The sequence below is a fragment of the Schistocerca gregaria genome, chromosome 3, assembly GCF_023897955.1.
Source record: "Schistocerca gregaria isolate iqSchGreg1 chromosome 3, iqSchGreg1.2, whole genome shotgun sequence".
In the NCBI taxonomy this organism is placed as follows: Eukaryota; Metazoa; Arthropoda; class Insecta; order Orthoptera; family Acrididae; genus Schistocerca; species Schistocerca gregaria.
The window spans coordinates 849016552-849037039 of NC_064922.1; the positions used below are offsets into that span (position 1 = coordinate 849016552).

A 20488-nucleotide genomic window follows, 5' to 3' on the forward strand; every position below is an offset into this window, starting at 1 on the left:
AAGCACAAATTATCCCAATATAGACCGATTACATACTAACGTAGATTACTAGGGGGGGGGGGGGGGGAAATCCTCCCCCATAGCTGGAAGAAAGCACTGGTCGCAACCATTTACGAGAAGGGTAATAGAATAGATCCACAAAACTACGGCCCTATGTCCTTGACATCGATTTGCTGTAGAATCTTAGATCATATTTTGAGCCCAAATTTAATGAGGTATCTTGAACAGAAAGACCTCTTCAAGGCTAACCAGCATGACTTCTGAAAACATCGCACTTTTCTTAAATGATACACTGAAAGCTTTGTTAGGAGGATGCGGTATTCGTCGATTTACGAAAATCATCTGAGGCAGTACTACATCTATTCATATTGTGAAAAGTATCAACACATGTCTTATCAAGCGAAATTTGAGACGGATTGTGGATTTTTTGATAGGGAGGACGCAACATGTTACTGCGGCTGGAGAGTCATGATCAGATGAAGAAACTTCGTGTGTGACCCTTGCTGCTCATGTCGCGTATTAATGACCTTTCGGACAATAATAATGGTAACCTCAGAATTTATGCAGACCTATAGTGAAGCACTATCTGAAAGAAGCTGAGTAAGTATTCAGTCAGGGCTTGATAAGATTTCAAAGTGGTGCAGAGATTAGCAACTTGCTTTAAATGTTCACAAATGTAAAATTGTGCCCTTCACGAAGCGAAAAAACGTAGTACTTTATGATTATGTCAATGAGTCACTGTTGGAATCAGCCAATTCCTACAAATACTTGGGTGTAACATTTCGTTGTGGTATGAACTGGAACGGTCACATAGGCTGTCATGGGTAAAGCAGGTGGCAGACATCGGCTTATTGTACATACTGGGAAAATGCAATCAGCCACTCGTGCGAGCCCTTCTGTAATATTGCTCAACAGTGTGTCATTGGTCTTCACTATTTTTTCTTAATTACGAAAACGGGGGGGGGGGGGGGTTGCAGCGAGATTAAGCGTTCCTACCAGGTCGCAGAAATCATTGATCTGAGGGATATGGCGCAAATATTCGTTGCCGAGGGAGACGCGGCTGTTTACTGTACTGCTGCGCCACTGCCTTCCTGATACGGGATCTCGAAAACGGTGGCTGTGGCTACTGTGTCGATGTCGGTGTCATCTCTGGTGCTTGATTGATCGGTATTGTGACAGTGTCGGTGCAGTGAATTGGGTATATGTCGAAGGACGTATCTAGCTGAGCTGTTGTTGTAGTAGACGCAATTTAGCGCTCTTTATATTTTGAGGCAAAAGATACAAAATTAATCATTTACAATGGCTGAATATGTGGAATTTCGTGCGGAGGAAATGATTAAAGAACTTGAACAAATGGAGAAACTTCAATTGTTCGACAAATCGGAAATTAGGTGAGAAAACCACATCGGTATCCTACTGTACATAGCTTGCTGGTTTGTTTATTTTTGTTTGAGAGACAGCGCAACGCCCATGATACAATCGGGTGGCATTTGTTACTTGAGCCCGAGGCACAACTATTTTGTGGCAAAGCATTGCTATGACTATTATTGTTATAGTATCTTTATGTACAGTAGTAACAAATAGTCCAAAATGTGCTGTGCATTTGGATTCGATCTGTCGCCTAAATGCACAGTCTACATCTGAAAATGCTTTTTACTATAGTTCTACTGCACCGTAATGTTGTTTTTGGATGACAGAATTTAGTTTATAGCTCTTTTATACAGTGATATTCGAATAGTTAAGTGCAATATGGGGTAAAAGTTACGTCTTGGAACCCCTTGCATTATTCAATATGGCGCAGACGTGAACTTCAGGCTTCGCTATCGGTCCATTTGTTACCACAAACTTTATTTGGCATTTGCATTTGTTGGCTTCGTCAATGACTACGAGATTGCCGTCTTTGAACATATCCTGGACCTCGTGCCATGCTACAGTTCAGTCTGTCACAAAAGCTTCGATTTGGTTAATGTATTAAAATTTTGAAAACTGTAGGTTAATTTGAGTTAAATATCAACTTGGTTAAACATAATGAATTTGTTGTGTGAATAAAGTCTTTCAGATATTGCTGTCACCAAATCAGACCTTAGAACTTGTAAATAGACGTTGAGAGGCACCATCAGTAATACCTATAGCTATGTGGGATTGGTATTTCTACTGGATGTTGTATGAAAAGTTAGAAGTTTTGATCTAATGTTGACAAAGCCAAAACAATAGTTTGAATAAGAAAATACAATAAACAATTTTTGATGGCTATTTATGGATATCCACAATGATCACATACTCAGTCATGAAATATATTTCTCCAGTACCTACATACATTGGCAAGTTTGTATGCATGCCAATTTATTCACATAACTTAAGTCTTCTTTCCGCACTGTGGCCAATTCTACATACTCTAAAACATTGAATTCATCATATCCTCTGTTTTTATCCAGTTATACTGCTATTTGTTCAGAGTTTGTTGATTGCTGCCTTCTGTGATTCTGATTTGGTTGCCATCAGAAGAGTGTGAGCCAGCAGCACTTTGTGTCCAGCTGCTACCAACTTTTGTTATGTATTGAAACTCTGTGATGCACTGTAGTATTCTTTCCATAGTGAGTGTAGTACTACAGTATTGATTTGTTCATATACTTGTTTTGAACTGAATGATAAATTAATTTCTGGTCCACCCTCTTTGAAAATCATTGGAGAAGAACAGTGACAATATTTAGTGAAACATGTCAAGTCTGTCTTTTTGGTGTGAGACTCGAAGCTTGTGTGTTCTCTATGCACTGTGTGAAGAGGGTGGAACTTGTCCAACTTGTACCACTCCATTCCATGCAGTGAGCCTTTCTGTTGGGTGGATAAAGCTTTATCTACACACTGCAAGAAATATATTTTTATTTTTTGTACTGAGTTATTTGCTCGCTAAACGTTCAGTATGCACTAAGTGAAAGCACAGTTTAAACCTATACTCAGACTTAATTTTTGCGTAACTGCACAGAAGTATAGGAGAACAGTAGAAAAGTCGTAGATATGACCTTCATTGATTGACCTCTAGCAGATGAACATATTATGTGAAAAATTTCTAAGTAGGGCCATTCGATCATGATGCACAAATATTAATGCTAAACTGAGTAAATGCTGAGGTGTACACCAAACTATTAATCATAAGGTTTGGAGTTGGGGATGCACTTGCAATGGAAATGTATAATACCAGTCTTGAAGAGAACACCAAGAAGAGTATAATCAAACAATGGAAGATTCAGGAGGAAGAGGAAATGTAACAATACTATGAAATGGGAAGCTCTCTCTCTCTCTCTCTCTCTCTCTCTCTCTCTCTCTCTCTCTCTCTCTCTCTCTCTCTCTCTGCTGTGTCTGGCAACTGAAGCTTCAGTGTTCTGTTTTTGATGAAGGCCATACTGGTGAAAACCTAACTTGTAACAGTCTTTTTGTTGTGCCTATCTGCGACTCAGAATCTCCACTGTATGTCAAGAAGAGTACAATTTAGACATATTGTTGATAGGTATAATAAATTGGCCCTTCTCCGTCTAAATAAATTGTAAATAGAAAAACATTGCCAGTTAGCAAACTGTTTGGATATCTGATAGCATTAAAATATCTTGGTAAAGAAGTAGGAGCTTTATCATGATATAATAGCCTACAGATAGTCACAGCCAAATTATAACTAATGTAACTGCAGATAGAAACTTCTGAATCATGTCATCAGATAGGCAAAAGCTATACAGGGCAGAACGTGGCAACTCAACCTATTACATCGCTTTGTGTACGAGGATGCAACTTTTAGTGCTCAAATACATCGTTCTTACACACAGTAATAAGAGTTTAATTATTGTATCCTCTTAACAGTTGGGGAAATTAAGTCAAAGGTTTATTGGTACCAGAAGGGTAAGATATTCTACCTGAAAATCTCAAATTTATTTTAAAATTTGGTGCATCCAGTGATCAAAATAAGAGCTGGAAAATTGCCAATTTGCAGAGGTGTATGACAACTGCGAAGAAAGTTGCAGGCTAGCTAAGTATGAAGTTTGGAACTTGTGTAAAATTTACATGCATCTGTCTCATCATAAATTACTATAATCCTGGTTCTATTCCACAGCAATAAAACTTAACATCATGGAAAAGCTAATGAATAGAGCTTTACATTGGTATACAGCATGCCACGTTTCTAAGAATTTTCACAAGTAGCTACTCTGACCTTGACTTTTGACCTTCAATGCCTAAAAACTTATTTATTTCATGTTCCATTGATCCACATTGTGAATATATTGCAGTATATGGAACATGTCAGATTTACAAATTTGTTATGATGTAATGTAAATAGTACTGATCAGTTACATCTTAGATACTTTAAGCTTAGGTTCTGTTAGAAAAAAATAAATTTTGAAGTTAAATAAACATTGCAGAAAAATAAAAATTACAGAAAATATAGAAAAATAAATATCTTTTACCATAATAAATATAGACAGGATCACAAATAAAGATCTGGTGATGTGTGTGAGTGTTACAGGTACATGGGTACTATTCATTCTAGTAAATAAGAGCTCATCATCTGTGAAACAATGTGTGATGCGAGGGCATTAAAAATCACTCAGCCACTGAAATGGACTCCCTTCTGTACCATAATCATGACTGCATGCTCATAATAGATATCATCTTTTCTTCTAGTGTCAGGAGTGTGGTACACACTGCTAGTTTTGAAAATGTGCTGATTTTAACTTATGAAACACATCAGGGAGAATATGTATTGTGCAGTGGATGTGAAGATTTAAAGTTCCTTGAAAAGATTTCCGCATCTGACTGTAGTGGGCCATCTGCTTGTAATTCTTAAGACACTTTTCTTGCAAGTGGCTGCAGTGGCATAGTGAACTGGTGCCCCGGGCACGATACTTTATTGGCATCCTCAACCACCGCCCAACACACACATTGGTGCCTGCAGCAGAGCCCTTCATTAGCTCCCCCTCCTCCTCCAGAAATCCATATAGTAATATAAGGGGCATTCAAAAAGAACCTGGTTAACATCGCAGCCCCAGGTACTTTATGAGACAGCCATTCACTGCCATGTGTCACAGTGGGACAAGTGTCTCAACAGCCAGCGTCAATACTTTTAATGTACAGGTACTGGTTTCTGTAGTTATGTCTTTGGCTCATTTCTTTTTGAACGCCCCTTATATAATACATAAAGTTTACTCTGATGATGATAATAATATAGTTTGTGGAAAATCTTGTTTGTCTTGGATGCCATTTGGTATTGTTCCTGTAAGTGGCACCTGGGACACGATGTCCCACCACCACCCACCTTGCTATGCCACTGGGTGGTAGATTTCTCCAGAATGTGATTCCATATGCCATAATGACATGAAAATAACCACAATAAGCTGATTTAATGGTTCCCATATTTTTTGTGAGAGAAGACAATGCATAAAGCATAAGTTGCGGAATTCAGTCTGTTGCTCAGACTCAGCCTGTGCTCTGCAGTCAGTATGTAAGCCCATGTATTTTGAACTGTCCACCATAGCTATCTGTATGTCACCTACTTTTCCTCCTGTTTCATCGTTTTCAGAGATTGTGTGATACTGAATGAAGTTTTACTGTTACTAACAGAAAGACTGTTTATGCTGAACTAATTCACAGTATCCCTAAGAATCTTATTAGTTGATGCCTCAAATTTATTTGTTGAATTATCAATAATTAATGTAGTGTCATCAGCATAGATTGTGAATTTACAGTTGTCTGTACAGAGAACGAACATTAATAAAAATAATACAATGTAAGGGGGCCAGAATAGAGCCCTTGGGCACTCCCAAGTGTGATGGCACCCCATCCCAATGATGCTGAGACACTTTCTGAATTATCTAGTACAACTTTTCGTTTTCTATTTGAAAGATAGACAGATCAAGCCACTTCCCTGCTGTGCCAGTTGTACCTAGATATGTAGGTTTGTGTAAAGAAATTGTAGGTGACTAGATCAGTCAAATGGTTTTGATAGATCACAAATTATTCCACCCATTTTCATCTTTTTGTCAATGGACTAAAAAATGTTAGTAGAAAATACTAATATTGCATCTTGTGATAACCCCATCTGAAATTCAGAATAACTTTTGTTGGTGATGATATTCTCACTGAGGTGCTTAAAACACACACACACACACACACACACACACACACACACACACACACACAGTCACTTCTATTTACAGTAATTCACTTCAGTAGAGACATATTGTTGAGAACCAGGTTGCTTTGTGCATGTATAACTATTGTAAGCATGTGTGGTCAGGGATGAAGTGGCAGTAGAGTGCTAGTGTCAATATTTAAAATTTTTAGTCGCTCAATAAAATGTTGAAAGGCACATGTGGGAATGTGACAAGTACCAAGCACAGTCACAAAGTGGAATGTCGTACATAAAATAATCGTCAAAGTGGTTTTCAGTCCTAAGACTGGTTTGATGCAGCTCTCCATGGTACTCTATCCTGTGCAAGCTTCATCATCTCCCAATATCTACTGCAACCTACATCCTTCTGAATCTGCTTAGTGTATTCATCTCTTGGTCTCCCTCTAAGATTTTTACCCTCCACGTTGCCCTCCAATGCTAAATTTGTGATCCCTTGATGCCTCAGAACATGTCCTACCAACCGATCCCTTCTTCTAGTCAAGTTGTGCCACAAACATCTCTTCTCCCCAATCCTATTCAATACCTCCTCATTAGTTACGTGATCTATCCACCTTATCTTCAGTATTCTTCTGTAGCACCACATTTCGAAAGCTTCTATTCTCTTCTTGTCCAAACTAGTTATCGTCCATGTTTCACTTCCATACATGGCTACACTCCACACAAATACTTTCAGAAACGACTTCCTGATACATAAATCTATATTCGATGTTAACAAATTTCTCTTCTTCAAAAACGCTTTCGTTGCCATTGCCAGTCTACATTTTATATCCTCTCTACTTCGACCATCATCAGTTATTTTACATCCTGAATAGCAAAACTCCTTTGCTACTTTGTGTCTCATTTCCTAATCTCATTCCCTCAGCATCACCCGATTTCATTTGACTACATTCCATTATCCTCGTTTTGCTTTTGTTGATGTTCATCTTATATACTCCTCTCAAGACACTGTCCATTCCATTCAACTGCTCTTCAAAGTCCTTTGCTGTCTCTGACAGAATTACAATGTCATCGGCGAACCTAAAAGTTTTTGTTTCTTCTCCATGGATTTAAATACCTACTCCGAATTTTTCTTTTGTTTCCTTTACTGCTTGCTCAATATACAGATTGAATAACAACTGAGAGAGGCTACAACCCTGTCTCACTCCTTTCCCAACCACTGCTTTCCTTTCATGCCCCTCAACTCTTATGACTGCCATCTGGTTTCTGTACAAATTGTAAATAGCCTTTCGCTCTCTGTATTTTACCCCTGCCACCTTCAGAATTTGAAAAAGAGTATTCCAGTCAACATTGTCAAAAGCTTTCTCTAAGTCTACAAATGCTAGAAACGTAGGTTTGCCTTTTCTTAATCGTTCTTCTAAGATAAGTCGTAAGGTCAGTATTGCCTCACGTGTTCCAACATTTCTACGGAATCCAAACTGATCCTCCCCGAGGTCCGCGTCTACCAGTTTTTCCATTCGTCTGTAAAGAATTTGCGTTAGTATTTTGCAGCTGTGACTCATTAAACTGATAGTTCAGTAATTTTCACATCTGTCATCACCTGCTTTCTTTGGGATTGGAATTATTATATACTTCTTGAAGTCTGAGGGTATTTCGCCTGTCTCATACATCTTGCTCACCAGCTGGTAGAGTTTTGTCATGACTGGCTCTCCCAAGGCCGTCAGTAGTTCTAATGGAATGTTGTGTACTCCGGGGGCGTTGTTTCGACTCAGGTCTTTCAGTGCTCTGTCAAACTCTTCACGCAGTATCGTATCTCCCATTTCGTCTTCATCTACATCCTCTTCCATTTCCATAATATTGTCCTCAAGTACAGCATTAATATTATTTAGTCATGGAAGTGCAACATTAACTTCATTCAAATTATTCGAGTGGGGTAAAGCATTTTGCCATCACTCTCTTGTAAGCAACAAATGATCAAATGATTAACGCTGTATGAAAAATAAGCTTGGCAAAAGTTTTTATAAAGCCACAGGGGTCCAGTAGTATCATGTTTCTGATTTTAAGGATTTTGATGTTCGTAAAATTCAAGTGGTTCCAGATCCTGCATGATTTTGAACAGATTACATGACTTGTTGTTCGTGCCTATGGCATCATTGCTTAATTAATAGTGTTGATTAATATTAATGTGTCTGTAGAATGAGGATATAATTAAGTAAATTATTCGTAATCTTTTTTGAGCGCGTTTTGTTATGGTGTATGTTGAAATGTCTTCACAGTTAACATGGAATAGCCAAATGTGAATTTAAATTTAAACATATAACTCTTCTAATGTAATAAATTATCACTAAATAAAAATAATGATTTGACGTCCTTCTTTGGTTTTTGGCATATTAAATCCTAGTAACAAGTACAAATCCCCACAAAGACTGTACAAAGATGCTGAGTTCGAGTAAAATAAAATTTAATTTTTTTATTTTATTTATGTTTTATTCCGACTGGAACACAATCATGAAATTTGACACACACATTAACAAATAATTTACGGGTAACACACACTTTTTTTCCAAAACATATTCAAAATTAAAACACAATTTCATCTGGGGAAAATTCAGTGTTATTTCATACTTTTAAAGCTTATAAGAAACTGAATAAAATGGTACAAATTTTAGTTGTGTAAGTCAAATAATTTTTGAGACGATGATGTTAAGGCTTCAAAATGTAACAAAAAATGATATAATTTTGGAAGTTTTAAAAATTAACAACTCGGACATGAAAGGTCCACAACAAATTTCAATTGAGATTTTTCCTCCCCCCCTTGCTCCTGGTACTGTTAATGTACCAAAAATCATCAAAATCTAATATGTCAAGGACTAGACCATGGGTTGATTGCACATAAACTGATCCAGTAATTACTGTTGTTACTTTGGTCTGGTTCACTGTGTTAAGTACATTGGCATGCAGAAAAATCGTTGATATATGGAGCGTTGTGATCCTATTTATTCCATTACTGTTGAAAATGTTTGTGGAGTATGTCAATAACTATTTTTGGATCACTAACAAGATGACCCTGAGTTTTTATTTGGATATTTTCACTGCAAACTGCACTTTTCTCTGCTTCCTTATTTACAAAATTCTTGATAGTTTTTACCATAATACTTGATTTATCAATTTTCTTTGGTGTTTTTACGGTTTTGTTGAGAATGTTATTGTTCTGTTTGTAATGCCTAACCTTATTCGGATCATTTGATATCTTGGCTGCTGTATAAAGCTCCCTTTTCATTCTACAAGAAATTTTGATTTCATTAGTAATCCAAGGTCTGTGACCTGATTTAAACAGAGTTTTCTTTCATTAACTTTTTAGGAAATTTCTATTCAAATGGACTTGTAAATTTACTGCTAAACATATTAAATTTACAGTTTAAATTAACAGCAGCATTTACTGGAGACCAGTCCACATGCTGCAGTTAATGTCTAAAGTTTCCCGTTGTGTGTCTTTATAATCCTAATATTTTTCCGAATGAAATTTACTTTTCTTTTTTACATTTATGTGGCTTATGGTGAGGCATTTGACTCTTGACTGAATTTTTTTCTGAAATGTTTACATATCTGGTAGCAATTTTAGATGCAAGTAAAAATAATCCAACTCAATTTATTCATGGACAAAGAATAAAATAAAAATGCCTGTCGCACATACCATCCACATCAAACACTATGAGCAATTGAAGATGAATAAAAACCATTTGCATGCCTTGAAAAATTGTGGTTGGTGTGTAGATAAGAACTGTAAACAGGTGAGAGCCGAAGTCGGTATCAGTCTTTCACTTAATGTATATGTTACATTTCACTGTGAAGAATTAAGAGTCAGCTAGGGTGCACAAATGTGGTACTATAACCTTACTCCAGTACCGTAAATGAAAATGACATCATCAGTGTAATTTTAGTTAATCTGAGAGAATTGTACATTCAATTTTGCAAGCTGTATCAAAATATCAACTTTTCTAGATTCTGAGTAGAGGTTGAAGTGGTGCATACCTGTTGATGGTGAGGCTTTAGAGCGTGTGTGTGCGCGTGTGTGAACGCATGTGCCCAATTCCAGGGAGGGACTGTACAATAATTCATTGCACATAAAAGGCAGATCTGAAAGACGATGATATCATAAACATTTGTAAGGGCATGTATGCCAACAGAACTACCATAGTCACACTTCAGCTGCCTGTGACTGACTTCTGTGAAAATCTAACCGAGGTGGTTGACGATTTGAAGCAGCATCATTACATGTCGCTAGGAATATTTGGCCTGTTCTGAAATACTAGTTATTTTAGTCTTTGCTGAAAATCATATTTTCTTGGTGGATGCAGAGATACCTCTGGGATAATTCTCAGGCAACACTGCACACACATATACAATATCTGTTCAAAAAAATTCCAGAACTTTGTCCACAAAATTTTTCTGCATGTACCTTATACTTATTGTGGACAGTTTCCTTTGAAATATTCTCCTCCACAATTGATACGCCACTCCCAATGCTGTTTCAACTTTTGAAAGCAGTCGGTCTTGGTATGCTTCTTGTTGGATCACACTAAGTGCTGTCTACGAATTTTATCTTGTCTATCATTGCAAATCTTTGTCCTTTCAGCACCTCAAAACCATAACCATAGACCCACGTCTCATCACCAGTAATGATTGTCTAAAGGAACATCTTATTCTCATTTGCACGATCCAAAAGCATTTTACAGATTGCGAGTGAAGGTCTTACTAGTTTTGTCTCATGAGCTGTGGGACAAATGTGGCGGTAACACGTATTCCAAGATACTGTGTCAGGATTTCATTACATGATCCAATTGAAATCTTACATTCTTCTGCAATCTCTGACAAACAGTCTTCGATTGGCATGCACTATTTTGTCAATGTTCCTAACACGAGCATCATTGGTAGACGTCAAAGAACGCGTACATCGTCAGTCACCTTTAATTTCCCCCTGGCCATTGTTAAACCATGTGAATCATTCGTAACATCGAGTACAGCTTACGCAGACATCACCGTAAGCTTCCTGCACCATTTGGTTTTTCTCTGTAAAGCTTTTCTTGAGTTTCATGCAAATTTTAATGCAGACGCATTGTTTCTCTAACTGTTCCATCTCAAAATTTGCAGACTGTGAGGTTCAACATTCTACTCAATACTGCACAGAACAATAACTAACAGACATACAACAATGAAATATTGGCAGTTACACCGTAATCACAGATGTTTGCAGGGCTGCAGCCCCATTTTGCTCCAACACACCATTGGCGCAAAGTTACAAATGTTTCGGAATTGTTTTGAACAGACCTCGTACACTATATTACAAATTTAACAATTCTGTAAGATCTAAGAGCCTGTGCTGTATACCTGAAAACGTGCAGTACAATACCACAGCTCAGCATGTTTTTCTCATACATTTTGTCAGAATTAAAAAATATGTGTACTTCAGTGATGGTGCTGCATCATAGTACGAAATTACAAGAACCTCACAAACCTGAATGAGCTGCTGGAGATGGCAGTCGCATGCGCGTTTGTTTGTTTGTTTGTTTGTTTGTTTGTGTGTGTGTGTGTGTGTGTGTGTGTGTGTGTGTGTGTCCTTTTCTGAAGAAGACGTTGCCTGGAAGGCAGATGTGTAACAGTCTTTTTGTTATGCTTGTCTGCAACTCAAGATGTCACCTCCTTAAACTGATGTCTACAAGATAATCGTGAGTGAGCAGTACATATTATTCTTATACCACATTTTTGAGCAGTAAAGACTTTGTTTCTTAAAGATGAGTTGCCCCAGAACATTATTCCATATGACGTTATTGAATGAAAACATGCAACACATGTCAACTAAACTGATTTGCCTCTTTCTGAGATTTGCAATGATTTTAAGTGCAAATATTGCTGAACTTAGTAGTGTCAGGAATTCCAAAATGTGCTGTTTCCAATCTAAATTGTCATCAACATGGATACACAAAAAGTTTGCACTTACCATTGATGTAGTGCCTCTAGATGCGCAGAATGGAATATGTTGTGCCTTTTTAAAGTTTAGGTTGAGACGACTCAGAAATAGTCATCGGTACTTTCAAGAACACTGTTTACATTTTTTTTTTCTGTTACTGTACGTATGCTTGGATTGATTACAATATTAGTGTCATCGGCAAAAAGAACTAACGCTTCTGGTTGTGGGACTACACTGGTTGGATTACTAAGTACAAATTTCGATAATATAATATAAATGGATAGGGAAAAAAAAGATCTACTCATCAAGCCGTGGCAGGGGAACACATACACAAAAGGATTTAATTTTTACAAGCTTTCGGAGCCTGTGGCATCTTCTGGCTGAAGAGTCGAAGGGAAGGAAGAGGGCTGAAGAAAATGCACTGGAGAGGTTTAGCGAAAGGGGTACAGTTCAGAAAAGTAACCCAAAAAAGAGACTTACTGGACGAGATGAGAAGGAAAGACTGATTGTTGGACTGCACCGCACGAGATTTGTAAACCTGAGAGCTTAAAGTGGAAGACAGGATAGTATGCAACACAGAGATTACTACTAAAACATTGTGTAAGAGTTAATAAGAGTGAAAAACTAAGTGCATTGTTTGCAAGAGAGATGGGAGGGGGGACGGCGAAAAATAGACAAGTCAGAAAATGAAAGATATGTAAAACTTATTTGGAAGGAAGGAAGGGGTAGTTACTATGAAGAAATACTCAGACGGAAGGAATTAACATAAATTAAAGCTTGGTGGCTGATGAGAACCAAGGACATGTTGCAGCGCTAGTTACCACCTGCGGAGTTCTGAGAAACTGGTGTGTGGGGAAGGAATCCAGATGGCGTGTGTGGTGAAACAGGCACCGGGGTCATGACTGTCATGTCATACAGTATGCTCTGCAACAGGATATTGTGTGTTGCCTGTATACACCCTCTGTGTATGCCCATTCATCCTCACTGATAACTGGGTGGTAGTCATGCCGATGTAAAAGGCCCAGCAGAGTTTACACAACAGCTGGTATATGACATATCACTTCATACGTGGCTCTCTCTTTGATAGTATATGTATTGGAATGGGTAGTGGTAGAAGGGTACATAGGCAGACTGGTCACAGGGGTAGGAGCCATAGGGTAGGGAGATGGGTGCAGAAGGAGCATAGGGTCTGGTAAGGATATTGTGAAGATTGGGTGGGTGACGAAAAGCTATTCTAGGGGTAGTGTTTAAAATCTCAAGCAGAATGGATCTCATTTCAGGGCATGATTTTGAAAGTCATGGCCTTGTCGTAATAGCTGATCAATACATTTAAGACTAGGATAATACTGGGTGACAAGTAGTGTGCTCAGAAGTTGTTTCTTGTTTCAAAATGTAAGTAACGTTGTTTGTTATTAGGTTTGATGTGGATGGAAGTATGTAGCTGGCCTTCAGTGGGGACGAGCAACTTCAAATAAACATTTTCTGCATTCTTTTGTTTAGATATGACTTTATCCATTAGTTGAATATACCATCAATCCCATGAAACCTCATTTGTCTAGGTCAATATTGTGATTCATACAGTCAAATGGCTTTGGTACGCTGCAGGAAATACAAACTGGCACTATTTTGTTATTTAGTCCTTGTAAAATTTGGTGAGTGAACACTTAAACAGCGTTCTCAGTAGAGAAACTTTTATGAAATACAAACTGTGATTTGTTGAGGGTATTATTGTAGCTCAAGTAAGATACTATTCTAGAATATATCACCACATCAAAAATTTTGGAAAATGCCATCAGAGAGAGGCCGGTAGTTTCTGACATCTCTCGTATTGCCTTTCTTAAAGAGGTGTTTGGCGACAACAACATATTTCAGTCTCTCTGGCAAAATTCCTTAAGTTGGTGATGCATTACATATTTCACACGAGACAGGGCTTATTACATGGGAATAAATCTTGAGTATTGTAATGGTAACAGCATCAAACCAGATGAGATTTTATTTTTGAGAGAATATATAATTTTCTTAATTTCAGAGGAAGAAGTTGTTGAAACATTCATGTGATTGAATTCATTTCAACATACTGCTGTGATTTTTCTCTTGAACTGTTTACTCCTATACTTCCTACTATGTTTAAGAAATGATTATCTATGCTACTGTTTAAAGACAAGTTGTCATTTAAATTTGTTACCAAAAGTCTCTAACATTTCTTGTCCAGTTTGCTCCAGATATCTACACATTACTCTAATAAATATTTGGACGGAGCTAGGCTATATATTTTTTAATATGTTTAGGTAGGAATTGAAGGTGATAGCACTTGGATAAACTGAAAGAACCAGAGGTCATAAAGAGTTTGAGAGAGACCATTAGGAAACGGTTAACAAGAATAGGGGAAAGAAATGCAAAACAGAAGAATGGGTAGCTTTGAGAGATGAAATTGTGAAGGCAGCACAGGATCAAGTAGGTAAAAAGAAGAAGTCTAGTAGAAATCCTTGGGTAACAGAAGAAATATTGAATTTAATTGATGAAAGGAGAATATACAAAATGCAGTAAATGGAGGCGGCGAAAAGGAATACAAATGTCTCAAAAATGATATCAACAGGAAGTGCAAAAAGGCTAAGCATGGATTGTTAGAGGACAAATGTAAGGATGTAGAGGCATATATCACTAGGGGGTAAGCTAGATACTGCCTAATGGAAGATTAAAGAGACCTTTGGACAAAAGAGACCACTTGTATGAATATCAAGAGCTCAGATGGGAAACCAGTTTTGCACAAAGAAGGGAAAGTAGAAAGGTGGAAGGAGACTGTAGAAGGTTTATACAAGGGCAATGTACTTGAGGGCAATATTATGAAAATGGATGTAGATAAAGATGGAATGGGAGATATGATACTGCGAGAAGAATTTAACAGAGCATTGAAAGACGTAAGACGAAACAAGGCCCCGAGAGAAGACAAACTGGTAGAAGCTGATCTCGGGGAAGATCGGTTTGGATTCCGTAGAAATGTTGGAACATGCGAGGCAACACTGATCCAATACTCTTTCAAATTCTGAAGGTGGCAGGTGCAAAATACAGTGAGCGAAAGGAGATTTATAATTGGTATAGAAACCAGAGTCGAGGGGCATGAAAGAGAAGCAGTGGTTGAGAGAGGAGGGAGACATAGTTGTAGCTTATCCCCAGTGTTATTCAATCTGTATATTGAGCAGACAGTAAAGGAAACAAAAGAAAAAGTTGGAGTAGGAATTAAAATCCATGGAATAGTAATAAAAACTTTGAGGTTTTCAGATGACATTGTAATTCTGCCAGAATCAGCAAAGGACCTGGAAGAGCAGTTGATCGGAATGGACAGAGTCTTGAAAGGATGTGAAAGTAGTTTTTATGGCTTGTTGACTAATGATTAGAATATACAGAATCTGAATCATCCAAAATGTAATCCTACATGTGTCCAAAACTATGCAAAACTCTCGTATTGAAACTGTTATCCGTAGGGATCCAGCAGCTGGGGAAGTCTGTCTCATATCTTGAATACCAATGAGACAAACAATTTTCCGGTTCTTTTTAAGCGACTTCAATTTCCAATCAAAGTTCCATTTGTAACAACAGTAAACAGGGCTCAAAGTCGGAGGGAGGGTGGAAGCAATGGACAGAGGAGGAAATGAACATAAAGAGGGGGAAGGAGGGGGGAGATGGGCAGAAGGAAATTGCAACATATTCTAAGCAGATACATATTTAGCAGTTGCAAAACTTTGCCAAGTTCACTAGTTAAATATATTTGCTACCTGTGAGTCATCATTCAGGTCAGTAATGAACAGAGTGAGTTGGCACAGTGGTTAGCACTTGGACTCGCATTCGGGAGGATGACAATTCAAATCCTCATTTGGTCGTCCAGATTTAGGTTTTCTGTGATTTCCCTAAATGGCTCTATGCAAGCTGGTATGGTTCTTCCGAAAGGGCATGATTGATTTCCTTCCATATCCTTGACACAATCTGACCTTGTGCTCCATCTTTAACGATCTTAATGTTGACGGGATGTTAAACCCATTCTTCTTTCCTTCAGTTCCTTTTCTGAGGTTGATTGTCCTGTCTCTCGTTTCACTACATTCCGTATAGCCTTAGGTGTGTTGCCGGCATTAGTGTTTTATGACATTATTTGCATGTTCCTTAATTTTTTAATAACAGCTGTTCTTCCAGTTTTGGAGAGCCACTTAAATTGAACAAGATGGGTGACATATTGCAAACGTGTTGCAAACCTGTAGTGACATTAATAGGTTCTGATAACTTTGAACTACATTTGATCTGTACCACATTATCTCTGTACATTTCAATAACAATTTGTAAAAGGTGATCATCCATACCTATATCTTTCATAGCATCCTGCAGCTTGGATCTAGGGACTGTATTGTAAGCTTTTGCTAAATCTACAAAAGCAATGTGTAGCTCCTTCCCTACTGCTGTAAATTTCTGCATAGTTGTTGTAAAATAAATAGGTTATCTGTACATGATCTGTTCTGCCTAAACCCGCTCTGGTATTCTCCAATATGTTGGCCAACATTTTGTCTAATTTTTTTCAAACATTATCTTGCCAAATAAGTGGCTCATTGTACAGTTGACACTAACGCCTCTATAGCAGTTTGTGTCTTTTCTATTCCCATTCTTGAAAATAGAAACCATATATGACTTTTTCCATTCTGAGGGGATTTCAGTCCTTTTACAACAGTTGTTCCTTAGGCAGGTTATTCGTTCTTCAAATATCTTCCTCCAGCCTTCAATAATTCAACAGGAATGTTTCCTGGACCAGGTGATCGGGCCTTCTTCATTTTAATTAAGCAAAATTCAACTTCCTCTATTGTAATATTTATATTTCGATCTGTTTCTTCAGTCTTCTTTTCATTCCCTTGTGTGTAATGTGGCCTATTGTTAATTGAAAGGTCTGCATAATGCTTTTTCCATTTCTTTAAGGGAATTAGGTTGTCTATTGCTTTGTTTATTTGTGTTTTCTTCATACTAGTAATTAATTATCCTTCTGTTGTTTCTGGTCCAACAATTAGACTCTAAATTACAATACATTTCTGTTCCCACATCTTGTTTTTTTTCTAATTTAATTCCGTTTCTTAATTCATAATTTGTTGTCTGGTAGTTTTGCGTGTCGTGTAGTGATTTAGTTGATAACTATTTTTTGTAGAGATCTTTTTTTTCCCTTAATCAACATCTTCAGGTCATCAGACATCCACGGAGGCTCCCATTTAGCTAGACTCTTACTCTCAGTCCATAATACCTCTATAGAAATTTTTGTAAGAGCTTTTTTAATATTTTCATATTCTACTTCAACAATTTCATTTTCTGGAATCGCTTTTTCTAATCTACGTTGAAATAAATACTTTATGCTGAACTGCTTCAGGAGAAAGAGCTTCTACTTTGCCTGCTCTAATTTCTCATGATTTCTGTGGTCAGCCACTTGTCCAGTTGTTGATGGTTTTCTCCTAAATGGGTATATCTACTTTGCTAAAACTGAGTAGTGATCAGACCGACAGTTGGCTCCCAGCATGCCTCTACAGTCCTGAACTACCATTTTTTGGCCATTGCATGGTAATGATGTAATCAATTATTGATTTCTGCTGTAATGATGACCTCTCCCATGTATATCTGTGGATATCTTTATATGAATAGTGAGTGTTCAGAATTTTCAACTCATATTGGTTAGAGAATACTAAAAGATTTTCTCCAGAACTATTAATGACATTTTCTCCACATCTTCCTACTACTGCATCATTTACTTTTGAGCCAACGCTTGCATTAAAATCTCCTGCCATTATTACTTCTTGGTGCTTTTTGACTTGGTTTGTGTAGATCGTCTAATTTCTGGTAGAAATGGTCTTTGGTTTGCTGTGCCGCATCATCATTTGGTTACACCCTTATAACTTTTTCAGTGCCATATACCTTGATGGTAGTAGTAACAATTGTTTTGCATAAAAATGCATAGTCCTTGATGTAACAGCTTTGTTAATTAGAATGGAAACACCTACTTTTGCTTATTTGTTTATCAACTCCATACCAGAAATGGATGAAATTTCCATATGTCTCATTCCCTTGTCCCTTCTTTTTTTGTTCCTGACAGAATAATTATGTCCACCTTCAGTCGACTAATTTCATTCTCTATTTCAGTGTGTTTGTCAGGCTTTGAACTTTCCATGTACCAACTCTCAAAGTCCTTTACCTTGCCAATAATTGTCGTAAAGAGTTTTTATCCAATTTCCAAGACTCCACTTTAGAGTCTTGAGCTTGTAGAAGTTTCTTGTGGATAATGGGGTGCTGGCCCATTGACCCAACCCCCTAACTTGATAGGGGTTTCCTCCCCTAGGAGGGTTGGATTTACCACACCTATAGAGACCCCCCTTCCCTAAGTGGGATATATTTAGTCTGACTCCTCCATTGAGGTCTGCCAGCTTGAGTGACCCTGCCAGTAGCTACGCTACTGCCGGCATAGCCTTCAACTTAGCTGCAGCACGCAAACCCTCCTGCCCAGTACTGAAGGTACCTTTGATAAGGCAGTGTCCCTTGGGAGGATCTCAGTACAATACAGTTAGTACAATATGCTGCCATTAAAGAACAGATGTTGGCTTACTGTGTTATTCCCTATGTAAGTTTAGTTGTTGAGATGGATGCACAGCCTGGAACTTTTGGCTCATACCCATCCCACATTTTTATTCTACCTATGCCTCACAGTCTTATTTTACACCTTTAGGTGAATCTGAAGATGCCTCACAAGGGCGAAACATGGCATTGCCATTAAACTGCCACTGACAGTTTTAATAATGGTTAATAAAGGTCATTTTCCCCTCTAGTGTTGTAGGTATCTACCTCACTGTTCTTCTCAAAATGTGGTAGATTATTTATCACAAATTTCATTTGAGAATATATGTATTGTGGCAGTGTGGTTTAAATGTGTAACTCTTCAAGGAAATACCTACATGATGACTGCGGATGAATACCTTGTATTATTCTCACTGTTAGATTTAGTGGAATCAGTACTTCCTTTCTGTATGGTGTGTCACCCCAGTATATTATTCTATAAGACATTGCTGACTGGAAATATGCAAAATATGTCTGGAGCTTGATTCATTTGTTTCCAAGACTAGCTGTTATACAAAGAGCAAATATAGTCGAACTTTATTGTTTGAGCAGATAGTAATATACTTCTGGTTCAAGTTTTCATCAGTATGTACACCCAAAAATTTGGAGCATTCTGCCCTATTTACTGACTTCTGTTCATGTGCTACATCAATTGTTTGTATGGCTCAGTCATACAGAATTTAATATATTGTTTTTTCTCACAGTTTAGGGATAGCCTGTTTAAAGAGAATCACTTAATAATTACCTTCTTGTAATTTGGGTCCACAGCACCTATGAAGTGTTTAAATAATGTCATCATGGTTAAGCTGTTAGTGGTTTATTTTACAATTGCAGTTTCAGTGTTACTCCCTGTGTTGTATTATGTTTTGTAGATGCTTGAGAAAAGCCAACAGCTAAAGCAAGATTACATAATTTAAAAAATACACTTAACAAGTATTTGAATAACATTATTAAAAAACTCAGCTGTTATTTCTCTGTAGTGAGATTTACTATAACCCCAGTATTGTCTCTGCAAAATGCACAGTTTCTACTTGTTGAATGTAAACGGAAGGTCATTCATATATATATAAGGAATAGGAGTAGAACCACAATTGAACCTTTTGTGATTTCTTTCAAGTCACTAAAATTTTCTACTCTTCCAACATTATTTGAATTATTTAGTACAACTTTTTGGATTATATTTTTTAACTGATAGGAACCAGTTGCGAGTAAAGCGATAAGTTCCATAAAACTTGTGGCTATCTAAGTGAGTAGCATGATCTACATTATCTAACACCTTGACAAGATCACAAAGGATTCCAAATGATGATATTTTAATATTTAAGCCTAGTAATGTTTGGTGAGGGAATGTAAATAGCATTCTTGGTCCAGCAACCCTTCTGGAATACAAATTGCGCTATACTAAGTAAATTGTTTCTACCTAAATATAAGACAGTAAATTACTTTTCAAAGACTTTGGAAAATAATGTCAGTAAGGAAATTGATTGATAATTATTTAATTCTGTATTATCACCTTCCTTCTAAGCAGGTCTAACAGTTGTGTATTTTTATCTTCTGAAAAAATTCCCTGTGTCTTTGATGCATTACATGTCTCATTATGGGCATTACTTGTTAATATTAAATTAGAACAGCTTTTCAGAATTCTGTTAGGCATTCCAACACCATATAGAGTTAATTTCAGTGAAGGGTGTTGCTGGTACTTCTAGTTGCTTAAAGTTTTGTGGAATAACATTTTTAATATAAGTACAACTACATTTATAATCTGCACACCACCTTATATTTTG

General features: G+C 37.3%; 1 protein-coding gene across 1 annotated transcript in view; it reads left to right on the top strand.

Moving 5' to 3' along the window:
- The first annotated feature begins 1011 nt into the window (after positions 1-1011).
- LOC126354765 (U3 small nucleolar RNA-associated protein 6 homolog) overlaps positions 1012-20488 on the top strand; it is a 119806-nt gene continuing 100329 nt past the window's right edge. The window contains exon 1 of the mRNA XM_050004658.1: positions 1012-1391. Coding sequence (XP_049860615.1) covers positions 1300-1391 — 92 coding nt within the window. The 5' untranslated portion in view covers positions 1012-1299. The remainder of the gene's footprint in view (positions 1392-20488) is intronic.